The sequence below is a fragment of the Brienomyrus brachyistius genome, chromosome 17 (genome assembly GCF_023856365.1).
Source record: "Brienomyrus brachyistius isolate T26 chromosome 17, BBRACH_0.4, whole genome shotgun sequence".
NCBI classification, from domain to species: domain Eukaryota; kingdom Metazoa; phylum Chordata; class Actinopteri; order Osteoglossiformes; family Mormyridae; genus Brienomyrus; species Brienomyrus brachyistius.
Window position 1 is genome coordinate 19,433,520 of NC_064549.1, and position 17,648 is coordinate 19,451,167.

General features: G+C 38.0%; 1 protein-coding gene and 1 long non-coding RNA gene across 7 annotated transcripts in view; one reads left to right on the top strand and one right to left on the bottom strand.

The window, feature by feature from the left end:
- Positions 1–255: 255 nt before the first annotated feature.
- On the bottom strand, positions 256–3,501 carry LOC125711326 (uncharacterized). Its single transcript, XR_007382994.1, has 2 exons — positions 3,382–3,501; positions 256–2,103 (listed from the first exon to the last, which is right to left on the bottom strand). It is a non-coding gene; the product is annotated as an uncharacterized LOC125711326 (long non-coding RNA).
- LOC125711306 (diacylglycerol kinase delta-like) overlaps positions 3,230–17,648 on the top strand; it is a 118,240-nt gene continuing 103,821 nt past the window's right edge. For 2 of the 6 annotated variants that reach the window (XR_007382987.1, XM_048980091.1), the window contains exons 1-3: positions 3,231–3,636; positions 4,761–4,871; positions 5,156–5,236. Coding sequence is in view for 3 of the 6 variants with exons in the window: in XM_048980091.1 (XP_048836048.1) it covers positions 3,499–3,636; positions 4,761–4,871; positions 5,156–5,236 (330 nt within the window). In the remaining 3 variants the exon portion in view is untranslated. Of the gene's footprint in view, positions 3,637–3,965; positions 3,979–4,488; positions 4,509–4,760; positions 4,872–5,155; positions 5,237–12,715; positions 12,834–17,648 lie in introns of those variants that run through there. The other 4 variants (XM_048980092.1, XR_007382986.1, XM_048980090.1 and 1 more) reach the window with 4 other exon arrangements.

A 17,648-nucleotide genomic window follows, 5' to 3' on the forward strand; every position in this document is an offset into this window, starting at 1 on the left:
CAAACACATTCATATTAAGACACCACAGGTAACCCAAATTCAAAAGTGACCCCTTCATTTTTTACACACCCCAAAAATAGAGAGGCTTGTTTCTCTCTGACCTAAGCAGTAGATATATCTTGGATGCATCTGTGGTTTACACATCCTACTGAGGAGAAAGGTGTTCATTGGGGAGGGCAGGAGTACAGTGAAATAAGTATTTGACCCCTTGCTGAATTCTTAAGTTGACCCATTAATAAAGGACTGAGAAGTATGTAATTTCACTGGTATGTTTATTTAAACAGCAAAAGATAGATTATTAACAAAACAAGCAAGAAACAATCATTATGTAACAGTTGCAAACCAATTTGTCATTTATTTAGGGAAATAAATATTTGATCCCTTAGAACACATACTTTAATACTTGGTGACTGAAGTTAATCATTGCAATAGTGTTTACTTGATTATTTCAGTACACAAATTTGACTTTAATGTTGAAGTAGATGCTAAAACATGGAATGATTTCATAACTAGAGAAACATGTTTTTAACAAACACTAGCAAAGGTAGCTTATAGTTAAGCTTACTTCAGTGAGCAAGGAACGATTTAGGCTACGGTGTGTAAGAGGTACACGATAATTTGTCTCACTCTTACATGACGGAATAAGTAAACAGAAAATGTAAAATGGCTGAAACAGCATCATTAATGTCAGCTAAAGTGGAGGTGCAGAAAAGGTGTCATGACTGAAGTATTCCCAAACTTTGAAAGACCATGTACGAGACTTCTTTGCTGCGTGTTTCTTCAGAGGCTCTGGAGGTCTGCTGGTAGACGCAGCCATGTTACCTCGTACGCGTGGCGGGCGGCAACTTTCCATTTAGCAGGGTTGGTAGGTGATGTCTCATTAATATTTATGAGAAGTGCTACATGATTGGCCAGTGCATGCCTTACAAAATAGTGCGGCACTGCTGGCACCAGTGATATTAGACAAAACTATATCGGAATTCAGTCTATAATTGATATACTTTTAATGGTGCGAGCAGTGAAACAACTAGCCAGCTTATTAGCGGAATAACTCTGTATTGGAAATAAATACCATGCCGTAGGTCCAATAAATAAAATATTGTAGCTCTTGAATGGCGAAGAGATCATCAGGTGGACAGTAAATTTCAGTTATTAACAGACTGTTTTATTGCGCGATTCTTAAAAGGAAAGCCTTAACGTGCACCCTTACAATACGTTTAGCTTAAGCATTGTAGTTATAAAACATTTACAAAGTTTTACACAACGCGTCGACGCTAAAATTCCACATTGACGCATTTTTATAAATCGACATCGTCGATTACATCGAATACTTGTCTCAGCTCTAGTGTGATACCTCAGCACCACACTAGTCCAAATGAACCATTGTAAGTTTTTTCCGCCGGCTGACGTGCCAATTCTGCCACCATCCCCCAAATTTCCCTGTAAGCTGGAGGACCTCCTTACAGGTCTGGATGTAGATTAATGTTATACCCAGGATGAAGCAATTGCAGGTTAGGGGCCTTGCTCAAGGGACCAATGGAGTAAGATCACTCCTGGCATTCAAAGGATTTGAACAGCAACTACTTACCTGCAAACTACTAATTTACCTGTAAAGGAATATGAATCAAAAGACAATGACCTAATGCTATCTCCCTAGCTAAACATACACAAAGAATCAAAGAAAATGGCAGTCACTCCTTATTCAATACATATGTCACGGCACATACTCACAAACACCAAAACCATGCAGTGACTGAGCTTAATCATAGTCAATAATAAGTACACAGAAAACGGCAAATGAAAAAGGTAGACAACCAAAACCAGAGGTAGGGCAAAAATCAGTAACCAGAAACAAATCAGTGTCATACACAGATAATCAGAACAGAGCAAGGCATAAACCACAAGTGAAAGCAAAACCAGCACGGGTACCAAGGTACATCCATAGTAGCATTTGCGGTCCTTATATAGGATGGGGAATCCGGGACTGATGACACACTGAGGATTGACATTCGACGTGCAGCTGCCCAGTCTTGGGTAGAGCTGGCATCATGTCATCCTGGGAGCTCTGTCTCCACACACAGCGCTTGTGGCACCTAGCACACTCTTACGGCATGTAACAAACACAAAAAAATGTAGAGTATATGTACAATCCTTAAATTGCCCGAATATTTACAGAATTCACAATTCAAATTAAACTGGAAAATAGATCATCCATTGAAAAGATACAAACTAGACTTTCATGCAGTGGAATATCAAACGGACAATGACAATTCGGACCTGCAACTTGACAGAAGCTGAACAGCTGGCAGGTCATGGATTCAGTGTGGCATAAAGAAAATAAGAAAAAATTAAACATCTATTCACACTGATGCCAGTGTGATATTCCGAGAAGGCAGGGCAAATCACACCCTAGACAGCTAGTCTCCAATGTCAGAAATATTTAATATGCAATTAAAAAAAATCAGAGTAGCAGGGGGAATCTAGTGAAAGCAGCATTACCCCTCATACAGGGCTCTAGACTACATTTAGTCCTACATTTAAATAATTCAGCGGACACTTTTATCTAAAGTGAAGCAAATAGAACAATACAAATATACGGCTGTAAGTGCAGCTACATAGATATTATATACATAGTGCCGCATTTGTCTTGTCATCATGCGTAAATTCCACCGCCATCTTGTGACGGGGTTTTGACCAGTACTACTATACGTCACAAATGGAAGATGCCGGACGCCTGTCCTGCTTATGGATGTTCTTATGAAAGAAACGATAAAACTAAATAGGGAATAACGTTTAACTTAAAAAAACTTTTTAGCACATAATACACTGAAGACATTTCAAACGAATGAACACTTATTTAAAAAATTCATGGTAGCCATTTACTATCTATATTAGACCGTGAATATGAAAACGTTCATTCTAATTTTGACCAAGTGTTCTATATCATGAATACATTTATGACACTCGTAACAAACCAAACAATTTGAAAATCGGTTGAAAATTCCATGATTTTCATTTTAGTTGTGGATAAAAGCCTTTGCTTCTATAGACGGACATGTATTATAATGAAGAGTGCCTATACCCCGTATCAAGATGGTGGCTGTATTTACGCATTGCTTCAATGAACAGCAGTGGCCAAGCGGCTTCTATGTGGTTTATAAAAATCTATGGTGCATCTAGGCCGGCTTCCATTGAATGCCCAGTTCGAAGTGTAAGCACTATTGGAGTAATAGCTATCCATACAACAATTTTCAAGCAAACCTAATTAAACAACTGTTGAAATCGGTAGACAGCACCTGAATCAACCGTTTTTATCTCGATTAGTTTAATTCCCTATAGAGCGATAGAGTCCTTTAGGTCCGACTAATTGCAGTGATTTACCCCATTTCCATCGGAAGCGATGTCCGTAGTAATGGCAGCTGAAGTGTTGCGCTGCATTGGTCGCCTGGTGGCGCCGATTCACTGTAGTTCGACTCGCTTGCTCCCGGAGCGATCGCAATGATGGCGGTAGCGGCCGGGGGAAAGGCCGCCGTTAGGTGCTTAGAAGAATCTTCAGATAGCGAACTGGAGCAAGAACCCGGCTCCCCGCAAAAACTGATCCGCAAAGTGTCCACATCGGGCCAGATCCGAAACAAGGTAGCCTGTAAATGCATTGCATTACTTCTAGTTTGGATAGTCAAAAGTGCTGCATGAGAACAGACCGGTCAGCTAGGCCAGTTTGGGCCTTTTTTTACTTTGTTATAAAGGGTCAGCTCGCTTAGCTTTAATAAACTAGCTCACAATTAATGGCTTTTACGAAAGTTTAGCATTTGCTTTAGTTAAATTGCGTAACCGTTTATGTATATTTTAGTGTGTATTTGGCAATGTTTTTAAAGCTTGTAACTTTGTTTTTGTTTCTTAATTTGTGAGGGACATAAAATGTCTAAGCCCGCTAACAAGCTGGTTAACTTTTTCATGGAGTAAATGGAAATCTTATCTGTAGGTTCTGTCTAGTCGCCAATAATAGTATAGCGATTTCAAAAGAAGACAATGTGTGGCAAGCTATATCGCGCTTTCAGTTTCAGCACTTAGTATTATAACGGTTGTATCTTTATAGTTTTAAAGGATTATAAATGGGCAAAAAAAATGTGTGTATAATTTTTTCACAGCCGCGGCAAAATTTTGCTTTTGTGCATATAAATCCTATATTAGTTCGTTAGATTATAAGAGTTCAGTGATGTGCTGCTTTATAAGTTTTAATAATAATTTCATAAAGTCAATATTCATTCGTTAAATACAGAATGCATGATTTGGTTTTCTTGTTTTTATATTTCAACCACGTCATTGTGTTTACAATTTGTCATTATCTTTATATGAAAATATTTAGCTCTAATAAATAATCAACTACATATAGTTAAGTGTGTATTAGGACCGTTGATATGAATCTGTATCTTTAAATCCGTTTTTAAAATAACGCCTCCTTTTAATTAATTTCTTTTTCAACGGGAGGACAAACTGACGGAATGTCTGTAAGTTTGAAAACCTTTTTAATCAAATTATGATTAAAAATTAAACCCATGATCTGATGTTGCGAGTGACTGTTGCAATATTATTGTCATTGAATTTCAGCGCGGTTTGAGCTGTAAAAATAAAACGGTCTGACCTGCTGCAGTTTCTGTTGATGTTACTTGATACATGGTTTTTACTTTCAGGATCCTTCCGGAGTAGTTAACAGCATGTGTTTATATGAGAAAACATCCCTTCATTATTTTGCATTACAGACGATCCTGAAGGAGGGTAAGTTGATGAAACAAACCAACTCCTTCCAACGCTGGAAAAGACGCTATTTCAAACTTCGTGGAAGGACATTGTATTATGCCCAAACTGCCAAGGTGTGTTTGTACGTTTGTTTTCGTTTCTATTTTCATTCTGAATGCTTTATGTAATGGAGAAGTTATAGGAGAAGGTATAAGTAGTCTGGTAGAGATGTGTAGTTCAAGAAAATGAAACTGGTAAACTGGAAAGGATCAGTGGTAACATACAGTGCAACAAATGCTGGCAAATTAAGTTTGCATATTTTATCTCTCTTCTTCCCCCATTGATATCTGTGCATTTTGATTTGATAATAAGAATGATGATAATAATAATAATAATTATTTTTGTGGGATTGTTTCAGTCCATCATATTTGATGAAGTTGACTTGACAGATGCAAGTGTTGCTGAATCAAGCACCAAAAATGTTAACAATAGTTTTACGGTAAGACCTTTCTGTTATGCTCCTTCTCTGATGTTGGTCAAATGCTGTAAATTTGTTCCAAATTTGTGTACAAAGTTTCAGATATCTACCATTAATTTTTCTCCAGAAAACTTCTTTGTGGATGGACGCGCAGGTGTTTTTAGGCTTTTCTTCAGGCACCTTGTATTTACGAGGCTGTCTAAAAACTACAGTATCTAGAAAAATGTTTGATCTGGGTCCTGCACTTTTTGTAGGCTGAATATCTGGTACTATGACCCACTCTGAGTTTTTTCTGGAGTGCAGCCCCTGCCAGCAGATTTGAAGACTTGTAGGAAGCATCTTATTCTCTCTGTAGCTAACCATATGATTTTGAAAACACTGGTTTTTACCAGCGTTGGAACATACATTTGGAGGCTACTGTACAGTAATAGCAGTATTTTAACCATTGTTTTGAGAAATTGAGGGAGAACACTACCAGAAGTTTTGGGAATAATATTAACATGAAACTTTCTCTTCCCACCAAAATCTGTTTGGATTTGGTAGTTTGTGTCATACCTGGGGAAAATCACACTGGAGTTGGATGAAAAATCTATTTTCCTTTTTTTATTTCCAAGCTTTACTATCTCTGAATCTTGTATTTAAGATGTTTATAAAATATCAGTCCCGTAACTTTAAAATTGTGGCGCCAGTTGCACAAAACACCCTAACTTAAGATTTTCCTTCAAGTCTGAGTTAAGATTTCCTTAAAATAGTTAGTTGCACAAAATGCCCTTAAGTGTCCTCCTTAAGATTTTCTTAAAACGTTCACTTAAGTATTTCAGTTTTTCTCCTTATCTTGGAATTGTACTTAAGGAATCCCTTAAAGTTCCCTTAACTTTTACATCCTGACATCTATTTTATAGAAATAACAACAAAATACAGCATTCTGTTCAGCAGTATGGAAAACAATTAATGGATATTTTCACGGTATTCATTCACAAAAGTTTATGTAACAGTATATGTACAGTATCTCACAAAAGTGAGTACCTCACATTTTTGTAAATATTTTATTATATCTTGTCCTGGGACAACACTGAAGATATGACACTTTGATACAATGTAAAGTAGTTAGTGTACAGCTTGTATAACAGTGTAAAATTGCTGTCCCCTCAAAATAACTAAACACATAGCCATTAATGTCTGAACTGCTGGCAATAAAAGTGAGTACACCCCTAAGTGAAAATGTCCAAATTGTGCCCAATTAGACATTTTTCCTCTCCGGTGTCATGTGACTTGTTACTGTTACAAGGTCTCAGGTGTGAATGGGGAGCAGTTGTGTTACACTTGGTGTTGTTCTCACACACTCTCACACTGGTCACTGGAAGTTCAACATGGCACCTCATGGCAAAGAACTCTGCGGATCTGAAAAAAAAACAATTGTTACTCTACATAAAGATGGCATAGGCTATAAGAGGATCATCAACACCCTGAAACTGAGCTGCAGCACGGTGGCCAAGACCATTCAGTGGTTTAATGGGGCAGGTTCCACTCAGAACAGGCCTTGCCTGTTGACCAAAGAATGAGTGCATGTGCTCAGCGTCATTTCCAGGGATTGTCTTTTGAAAATAGACAATTAAGTGCTGCCAGCATTGCTGCAGAGGTTGAAGGGGTGGGGGTCAGCCTATCAGTGCTCAGACCATATGCCGCACACAGCATCAGATTGGTCTGCATGGAAGCGTTTTCTAAAGATGATGTACAAGATACGCCGCAAACAGTTTGCTGAAGACAAGCAGACTAAGGACATAGATTACTGGAACCATGTCCTGTGGTCTGATGAGACCAAGATAAACTTATTTGGTTCAGATGGTGTCAAGTGTGTGTGGCGTCAACCAGGTGAGGAGTACAAAGACAAGTGTGTCTTGCCTGCAGTCGAGCATGGTGGTGGGAGTGTCATGGTTTGGGGCTACATGAGTGCTACCGGCACTGGGGAGCTACAGTTTATTGAGTTAACCATGAATGCCAACATGTACTGTGACATACTGAAGCAGAGCATGATCCCCTCCCTTTGGAAACTGGGCCACAGGGCAGTATTCCAACATAACTTCCTAGCACACCTCTGAGATGACCACTGCCTTGCTATTGAAATTGAGGGTAAAGGTCTCCAGACCTAAACTCTATTGAGCATCTGTGGGACATCCTCAAATGGAAGGTGGTGGAGTGCAAGGTCTCAAACATCCACCAGGTCCATGATGTCATCATGGAGGAGTGGAAGAGGATTCCAGTGGCAACTTGTGAAGCTCTGGTGAACTCCATGCCCAAGAGAGTTAAGGCAGTGCTGGAAAATAATGGTGGCCACACAAAATATTGACACTTTGGGCACAATTTGGACATTTTCACTTTTTCTCACTTTTGTTGACAGCGGTTTAGACATTAATGGCTGTGTGTTTAATAATTTTGAGGGGACAACAAATTTACACTGTTATACAAGCTGTACACTGAGTGGTTTACATTATATCAAAGTGTCATATCGTCAGTGTTGTCCCATGAAAAGATATAATAAAATATTTACAAGAATGTCAGGGGTGTACTCACTTTTGTGAGATACTGTACATTTGATGTCGAGCTCTGTCAAAACAGTTGAAACACTTGGCACTGGAACTCTTCTCACATGCAAAGACAATGACCATGTTGGTTTGTTTGAGGCACAAATGCTGACAGTTTCTTTCTCAAATTTCACTTTACCAATCCTAGTGTATATAGGCAGAAAAACGAAAGAGATAAGCATTCAGCATTAGACTAAAACTGTCTGTTATGTCTGTATTTATCCAGTGGATCATAAACTAAACAGTGCTTTATTTCAATTTCTTTCAGAGTGTGTGTTATATAGTGACATATAAAAATGAATATATAAAACCATGCATGGCTATCTATCATGTAACTTCAAAAAGTTACCAAATCGATGAAAAATAAGGTATTAATTTTCACCTGCATTAACCATGTATTCCTTCACAATACTAAGCCATAGAAGCCCTGTGAACCCCTGCATTCCCACATCATAGAGGCTCTAATCTCAATGTTTACAAGATTATATTTGTAGTGCCTGCAAAATGTTTATATTAGATGAAAATTGAGAAATTTTCGTAGGGGCAAGTAGTTTGTCCTAGAAGGATGATTTCAAGACTCAGCATTACACAACAAATTATGACATATCTGAGTATCCCAGAATGTCCTGAAAACAAATCCATGAAGTTTGCCTTACTCATGTACATACAATGTAATAAGCCTAAAATCAATGGAATAGAAAAACACTCAAAAACGGATAGGGTTCAAAGCGTAAAAAGTTGCATGAAAGACCTTAATAGCCAAAGTAAGGATGAGAACTAAAGGTACCTCTGACTGTATCTTAACCACAGCACAGCTGAGTTCATGCTGATAAATGAAGAAAATGAACGCATCTTGAGAAGTGTTCTGCAGCTGGGAGTACCCAGTGAATATGATTAATGGTGATAAATTGGTTTTACCTGACCGACATTCCATATATGATTGTATTTACTTGACTTGCATCGTCTTTATAATTCTGGCTAGCAGAACGATCCTTCGGTTTCACAGAATAAAAAATGATGTAACATTATCCCACTAATAAGTGTTGGCAAGTTTCACCTTATACTTTTCATTTCATCATTGTCATTAAATGCGTATTTAACACGGTAATCATGTTTTAGTTTTAATTATCACACAAAATAACCTTTGCCAACCTGTATTCTTATTAAAATTTCTGTCATTGAAGTTAACCCTGGAGGCGAATACAAGTATCTCAAGCAGGTGTGAGGGCAATTAAAAATAGTCTCCATGGAAACCGCCATAAAATGTCTTTCAATGACGTAAATCCTTTAAGATTTTTCCTTAACTAAGGAAACCTTGTAAGGGATTCTCGGCAACATCTTTAAATAAATCCCTCAACTAAGGAGAAATTAAGCTTTAAGTGTCATACTTAAGGGGAAAACTTACGGTGTTTCATACGATCATCATGTAGTTTGTACTGGTCTTCAGATTTTAAGGAAATTCAAAAGTCTGTATTCATAATATCAGATATTTAACCTATAAAGTTTTAAGGATCTAGGATCAATCCAGTCATCGATGGTGGGTCGTTTATTTTTAGCAGTACAAATATCAATAGCTGTTGCTTGTGTAGACCTGAAATCTGTCTAGACTTTACTTGACCCATAGCAAATGGACTGCTAGTGAGGTGCAAAGTTATCAACTTTACTTTAGCTCACGTAAGTAAAAATTTTGCGTCTGCCATTTGCTTCATTTTTCTCCAAAAACAAAGCACTTGAAGAAGCAGTACCTTCTAGCACATGAATGTAGTATAAAAATATTTTAAGAAAACAGATAACTGGATTTTTTTTTTGTTGCAAATCTGATGTGGTGAGGTTGTAGGCATTTGATGAACTTGCATATAACCCACATGCATGTATTGTCATCGTTGGCGTTAACAAACTTGGAATCATATGACCCAACATTTATCAAACTAATGACAGCATCATATTTCTAGACCACCGACTCTCAAATGTAAGGCTGCTGTGAAAGTCATGCAAGTAAAAAATCTTATATGTAGAACAGTCCCACATTATTTGTTTCTTAGTCTTATTCTGCCTTGATTTTACAGATAAATAGAGTATCTAATTCAGTTTGAAACCCAAAGTTTTTCTTTGGACCTCTTAATACCAACTAAACTAAATTGACTTACTGACTTTAATAATTCACAAGCATCTCTTTATTAGCTAGCTCTTATCACTCTCCATTTACGTGTTTGCAATGGATTTATTAGTGGATAGACTTTTTGGACTTGGTAGGTGTATTTGAATAAACACAAGAACAACTTTAACTTGTAAACACTGTCCTTACAATTTTTTTTTTTTAAACTCCTTATAACGCTTTTCGATACTGTAATGGCCATGACACATTGATGTTTTCTTTGTTGTTACCCTACATACCCTACATTAATTTTAACATCATTTGTTTAGGTTCTGAAAAGCTTTTTTGATTTCCTATAGAGAAGTTCGTAAAAGAGATTCATATAAATATATTCATTGTCATAAAATAGTGTACAGTGGGACTACAGCTGGATCTTAAAGTTGGAAGACAAATTTCTCCTCTACCCACCAAATTGGTCATCTTTATTCTGTGCCTTTGGAATCTGCCAGTCACATTTATTTCATTTGTCTCATCACAGTTCCCTGATTTCTGATTTGCAAATAACAAAGATGCTTTAACCTCGATATTCTGCAGAGCATTTGTAGTAATCTGTGAAAGTGGAGGAAGATTATTACCTTATTCTTATTAAAGCTAATTCTTGTTAAAATTGATGTTTTTGTTTCTGTAGTTCGTTGTAATGTGTAATGTGAATAAGGATCTTTGCTAGTAGTGGTTTTTAATGAGCTAGAACAGAACTGTGGGACTCTTATATCCTCTGACTTGGTAGCTGCAGTCTCTGTTATTCATGATTTACTGCAGCTGAAAAATGTGGAAAATTCCAAAAATAAACTGTTAATAAAGTTTAAATTCCGCATAACTCTGCGGAGCCTTTCCGCCCAATCTTAGCTATGTGGTATATATTTTTTTATCTTATTATTAGTTATTATTGTTAGTGATGTCCTATTGTGTGGTTTATAAATCAGACTTTATTATAGGTATGTATGTAAATGGGAAACAAGTTATTTATAGTCTTTGCTACTATCCACGGTTTCTGCCAATCATAGGTAGATTTTGGAACATATTCCCTGCGGATATGGTGGCACTACTATATTTAACATGTGACATTTTGCTAACGTTGATATCAGTGCTCAGTATAAATAAAGTTACCTGGTTATATGGATTACGTGCTGGAATTTGCTTCAATTAGTCGTACACAACCATGAACACCATACAACGATTTTTCGTTGTCAAATCAATGCTTGTTACGAATTAAAGCTGCTGTTAGCTGAAATAACTAAGTATTGGGACCGGTGCCTTCGAATCAAGTGGGCAGTTCAACCAGTAAAGTTACAACTTCCCTGTCCACTTCTGACAAACACAGTGCAAGTAGCTGGGTAGTTTCCACCTTTGTTTGAAAAGCTAGTTTGTTTATGGTTTGGTAATTTTAGCTTTTCATTTTTACAATATAATACTGTTCATGGTTCATGTTCTAATCTTATGTTCTTATATCAGTTCATGAGTTTGAGCTCCAAATTTGCCTTTAATATGCCAGTAGATCAATAGATAAGCTTTTAAGTCAAAGTTTATTTGATTAGCCAACCAAGGCACCTTATGGAAATCAAAATGTCCTTTGGTCTGATGAGAAAAAACTAGAACTTTTTGGCCAGTTAAAAAGTTCCAGTTTTGTCTTATCAGTCTAAAGGACATTCTCCCAGAAACTTTGGGGCTTGTCAACATTCATTTTGGCGAATTCCACTTTGGCTTTTTTATGTTTTTCTGTCAGTAGTGGAGCCCTCCTGGGTCTTCTTCCAAGGAGTCCATTATTGTTCAAAATGTAACAGATGGTGCAATCAAGGTGACATACCTTGTCCTTGGAGCGCAGCTGAAATGGTTTTGGACGGTTTCATTGGCTCTTTTTCTAGAATCTGCACTATTCTGATTAACTTGGGGTTGTATTTCCTCCTCCCATGAACCTTATACTTTTTAAATAATATTGGCAACTGTGGTCACAGGAACATGACGCTGCTTCGAGATGGTCTTATAGCCTTTACATTTGACATGGTTATGTATAATCAGTGGTGCACATAACTGGTACGCAAGTATGCATTTATCTTTAAGAACGATATGTGTTACAGTCGATTGTAAAAGCACAAGTGCGTACTTATTTTATGTGCATTTGCGCTGCTCTGAAAACAAAATATAATGTATTTCAATCTTTATATGCTAACTCGACTTCATTTGCACTTTATGGGTTAAAATACAAGTTATTTTCTTGTCATAGCAGCGCAAATGTACATAAAATAAGTACGCATTTGCGCTTATGCAAACAATCGATTGTCGCACGTATCGTTCTTAGAGGTGAATGCGTACTTGTGTACCAGTCATGTGTACCCCTGTCTATAATCTTTCTGAGCTCCTCAGACAGCTCTCTCCTTTGCTTTCTTTAGTCCATGTTCAGTGTGGTGTAAACAATGATACCAAACAACATGGTAGCTCTTTCCCTTTAAACAGGCTGAATGGCTGATGAAAAGTTTGAAGGCACCTGTGATGCTAATTAACGTTAAACACTTAGTTTTACTATAATGTAACGATAAATAGTCTCTTTAGGGGTACCAACAAGTATGTGCATACAACTTTAGCATATCTTTATAAAATAAACAACAAATAATTTCTTTTCACAATTTTATTGGTTTGCTCTAACATACAGGCATGCAGGTATTCATTAGATAAATTCTTTAAATTGAATCACTTTTTAGGATGAATGAAGCATTGTTTCAATGAGATGTAAGGGTACCAACAAATTTGTTCATGTCTGTATATTAGTCCGATGAACATGTGGAACCAGTTTTGCCTCTGGCCAGAGCAAAATTGCCATAATGCCTGATGTTTGGACAGCGGCGGGCTGGGACCTGGAGGAGTAAAATTCAGAAGAGCTGAGAAGGTAAATGTTGTGACGTCGCAAAGAAATGGGGAAACACATATTTCAGCAGTAGTGGCTGAAAGACTAAGAATTTAGGACATGATTGCAGCTCGTTGGTGGTCAACATGGAGAAGGATTTTGCAGTGTGTGTTACCAGCAATCATCACCTAATTATTAAAGATAATCCACGGACTTTTTAGTAAGCAATTTAATGTAGGAACTATTTTCTTCTACCAAGCTCCACACACCAATCGAATCACTGTGCAGATGATACAAGCTTCCTGGTGATCATCTGCACTGTGATACCAAACTCCACATACTAATTGTATCTCAAAAACTAGGAATATCCCAGCAAAACAACCTTGATGGATAGATAGCCCTGAAGCCTCTTTAAGTTCCTTCCTCTTAAGTTCAGAGTTACCATATGTTCACAATGCAGGTGGCGAGAGCGTCAAATTCAATTCAATTTATTTGTATAGCGTATTTTCACAACATTACATTGTCTCAAAGTGCTTTATAGCATCCCCACCCAAAGCCCCCAGTGTGCAAGCCAGAGGTGACAGTGGCAAGGAAGAAACCTTGAGAATAACCAGACTCAAAGGGAGAGCCCATCCTCCTGGGGCTGGCAGGGAAAGTCAATTGATCAAGATGGCAAAGTCCCAGTTCATATCTTCCCAGTCTTAACATTTGAGTTACAAAGTGGGGGGCAGGGAGGTGATTACAGGCAAGTGCTGGAGCTGCTTCAGATGGCAGGGCGAACAGTGTTATGGCAGCAGGACATACAGGGAAGACATCACAGGCAGAAGGGCAAGCAGGCCGGAAAGGGTTCTCCAGGCAGCACACCCCCGGGGGAGTAGGGAAAATAAAATGGGCATTTAGCCAAAGTAGAGGAGACTAGAGGCAGTACAAGCAGTTAGGTGAGTTTAATATGTAAGCTCCAGCAGATAAGGCTATGGCAGCGTAAGTAGGAGGGAGAGACCACTGGGAATGCAGGCAAGGGGAGTCCCTGAAATGTCAGCACTCCAGTTCTGCAAGGGAATGCGAAGCTAGAGTGACAGCACTGACAGTTCAGTTCAGTTGTCTTTAGTCTAGACTTGAATATTGAGAATGAGCCTGAATCCCACACATCTGGTGGAAGACTATTCCACAGCTGAGGAGCTCTATAAGAGAACGCTCTGCAGTCTGCCATAGTTTTTTCTACACTAGGTACTAACAGACATCCTGCTCCTTGAGATTGAAGCAAGTGAGGAGTGCTGTATAAGACCAGCAGATTACTAAAGTATTCTGTTGCTAGGCCATTCAGTGTTTTGTAAGTTTAATAGCAGTATTTTGTAGTCAATCCAAGACTTAACTGGAAGCCAATGAAGGGAGCATAGAACAGGGGCTAATATGATGAAAAGCGACTGGAAGTCATTCATTGTCTTTGGGGTGGTGCGTCACCAGGCAATAAAGAGTGGCGTGGTGCGTTGCGATTTGGGTGGCGAGAGAATCAAAATGAAGTTCAAGCCTGGTCAGCTTTATGGAAGTGAGCTATGATGCAGATTGGCTCAACCAATCGGAATGTTGAGATACTCCCCTAAAAAGAGTTCCACAGAACACAAGTGTATAAACTTCTATTCTGACCAAACAGGTCCCAAGTACAGTTGAGGTATAAACCCTGAGACAGAATACATCTCCACATGGTGTTTTTACGCTCTAGACACCATAAAAATACCTGTGTTTAGGCAGCGTAAAACTACGTGTTTAAAAATCATTTAGGCGTGCATTTTTATACCGCATCGTCATGGTATAAATGTATGTGTTGAAAAGGTCTTAAAGTACTGAGCTATACCTAGAGCAGGCTAATACTTCTCTCTTTAAGGGCAAAAGCTTCAGTCTGTAATGCCATTGACATACCATGACATTTTACCTTGTGAATTTGATAAGTTGAGTATTATACAGAACTTATTACTGATTCACAAAAACATTATATGGATGAAGATCAACCTGGTTTCATTTTCAGACAAATCACCCCAAAATGAAGCTGCAACACTTTTTCAGTGGCTGTGAATTTCCATCCATCCATTTTCCAAACCGCTTATCCTACTGACAGTTCAGTTCAGTTGTCTATCGTCTCTGTTGTCTCAAAAAAAAAATACAAACATAACAGCATTTTAAAAAATACTCTTGCTGTACTTGTATTCACATTAACAACTTCCAACTTAACATTACGATGTACGTGCGCATGCGTAGTGGTGTGGCTTCATTCACCCCTTTCAAAATGTTGCTCTGGGGAAACGCACAAACACAAAGATTCTGCATTTGCTGCGTTCGGTACACATGCGTACTGAACCAAATGAACAGAATGTGTACCGTTACACTCCTAGCATTTAGGCATCATAAAAATGTTTATCTTAAACTTGTGTAGACATGCATTTTTATATGAGTCTTTTAGCACTAAATGATACGTAATACTTTTCCATTCAAGGACAAAGGTTTCAGTATGTTATTCATTATGTTGGTTGTGGTATCGTGTCTCGTGTTGTATTTTTATTACCATTTCAAATGGTAATTTGTGCGCATTAAATATAGGGCCCTGGAAAATTCAGAATAAGTAAGGAATAATTGACGACGGGCCGTTGAATTATTAGAAAATAATGCACACCCGAGGTGGTAATGCGGCCACGACGCGAAGCAGAGTAGCCGTTACACCTCGGGTGTGCATTATTTTCTAATAATTCAACGGTCCGGAGTCAATTATTCCGCTTATACTACGGTTGCCACTCCTCAAGACATCGATCAGATGATATATTTCAAGGGATTCGTCCGGTTTTTCTACTTAAATCACTATTGTGAGTAGGATTATTTCTTCCGCATCTCATCCAACGACTCTTTTGCTAGTTCCAAAACGTCATTTTAAAGCTGGCAATGGAGGCTTGAGCCGTTGATAGCAGACTAATGCAGTTAATAATGAAGTTATTAGAAAGAGAGCGAGAGAGACAGAGACACAGAGAAAGACAAACAGAGAGAGAGAGAGAACTTGTATGAATTAGGCTACCTTTGTGTGTCCCTCAACAGTGTTCTGAAGCACCGTCTCTAAACTGTAAGTCTGCTTTAATATGCAGCGCTGTTATTACCTCGCTAGTGAGAAATGTCATGTGTAGCCTTTAAGTTGCTACACTAGGCTAACTGATAAAATCGTCAGGGCAGCGCTGACAACACGTTTTTGTGTGAGTGTGTAACCGTAGTGTGCGTGTGCAAGGACGTGTGATTGCAGTAATGAGACAGAAAAGCTTGTGCATGTATATTTATTCATTTAATAATTTATTCGTTCGTTGCATTTTTCTATTTATTGCAATATTATTACAGTTAACTATGCGAAGTGATATGGAACTGTAATGCGGTCAAGAGAGCTACCTGGAACTACGTTCGCCGTGCGTTTATCTGAAAATAATTGCACACCTCAGAACGTTCGTCAGCCAATCAGATTCAAGCATTCAACGGTCCCGTAGTATAATCTTTAATAAATCACTTGGGCTATCTCTCACGACTCAATAATCGAGTAAGCTACCGATTTAATCAGACAATTCATCGATTAATTGTTTTTATATAATATAAATGGGCTAGTGCAAGGCAGGAACCAACCAGCCATATTTACTCAATCATTGACAATAAAACTTAACAAGCTATGCAATTTTAATGATGGTTTCTTTTCAAAATTATGCAGTTTATAAAAAAAAAAAAGAAACAAATTTTACTGCTGCTGCTTTTGCTTGAGATCTAGCATATACTCTCTGAGACAATACTAATCATTCTTATCCTGGCTGTTGCACTCAGTTATACTAATGGAACCCTCGGTTGTGTGGTGTGTTTGTAAGAAATTAAACAAAAATGAGCGAAGAGGAGAAGAGCGAATGAGATCTGCTCATAAAAAGACATTTATCTTCCACTGTCTGGAAATATTTTTTATTCCATAGAGACGATATTGATCAATAGCAAATGATTTTTCACCACTACTTTGTGTCTATTGGCATTACTCACAGGAACACCACCAACATATATGACAGACTCTTTTGGTAGATAATTGCTATGTAGTTAATTTTCAACTCTGCAACAATCGCAGAAATGTCAAATATTGCAATGTGAACTTTTCCTATATCGTTCAGCCCTAAAACATACTATGTAATATAATAATAATGTTTGGTTGCTAGTCATTAATAAAATGATTTAATGGATATTATGCACAGTCAGTGGGGGCAGGGAGGTGCAGGTAACCAGTAGTTCTAACTAATTTTAGCAGCAATTTTTGACATACAGGAATTGTACATTTAGTAAATTAAGCAAAATAAGGCAATGTGATGACAAAGAAACGCTAGGCTTAACCATGAGGCTCTCTAGTTAACTTTGCATTATTGGGTGAGTCCGTCAAAACTGTGTCGTCTTTTAAGATGTTTTTGTATTGCAGTCTGATTTCCTCAGTGAAACCTCAGGTTCATTTAGAGTTGAATAATATTGCAGACATAAGGTATTTTTTGCAGTGAGGGACAGAGATGCAGTGATTGCTGTGGCTCACTGCCTCACTTGGAGAAGACACTAGAGAGAAGCTGCGTGTGTTGAGGATGACCATGGTGGTGTTTGGAGTCCCTTAAAACCCATTCCTGGGATCTGCTCAGTGATGAAGCATCTCTGGCAGTATGAAGAACATCCTCAAGTTGTACAGCTCATGAAGGAATTACTGTATATTGATGATTTCATTGCCATTGTCTGGGATATTGCAGAAGCTGTCTCTTTGACAACAGCAGCAATGGAAATCATGTCAGTTGCTGGCATGGACCTGTGTAAATGGACAATGCACTC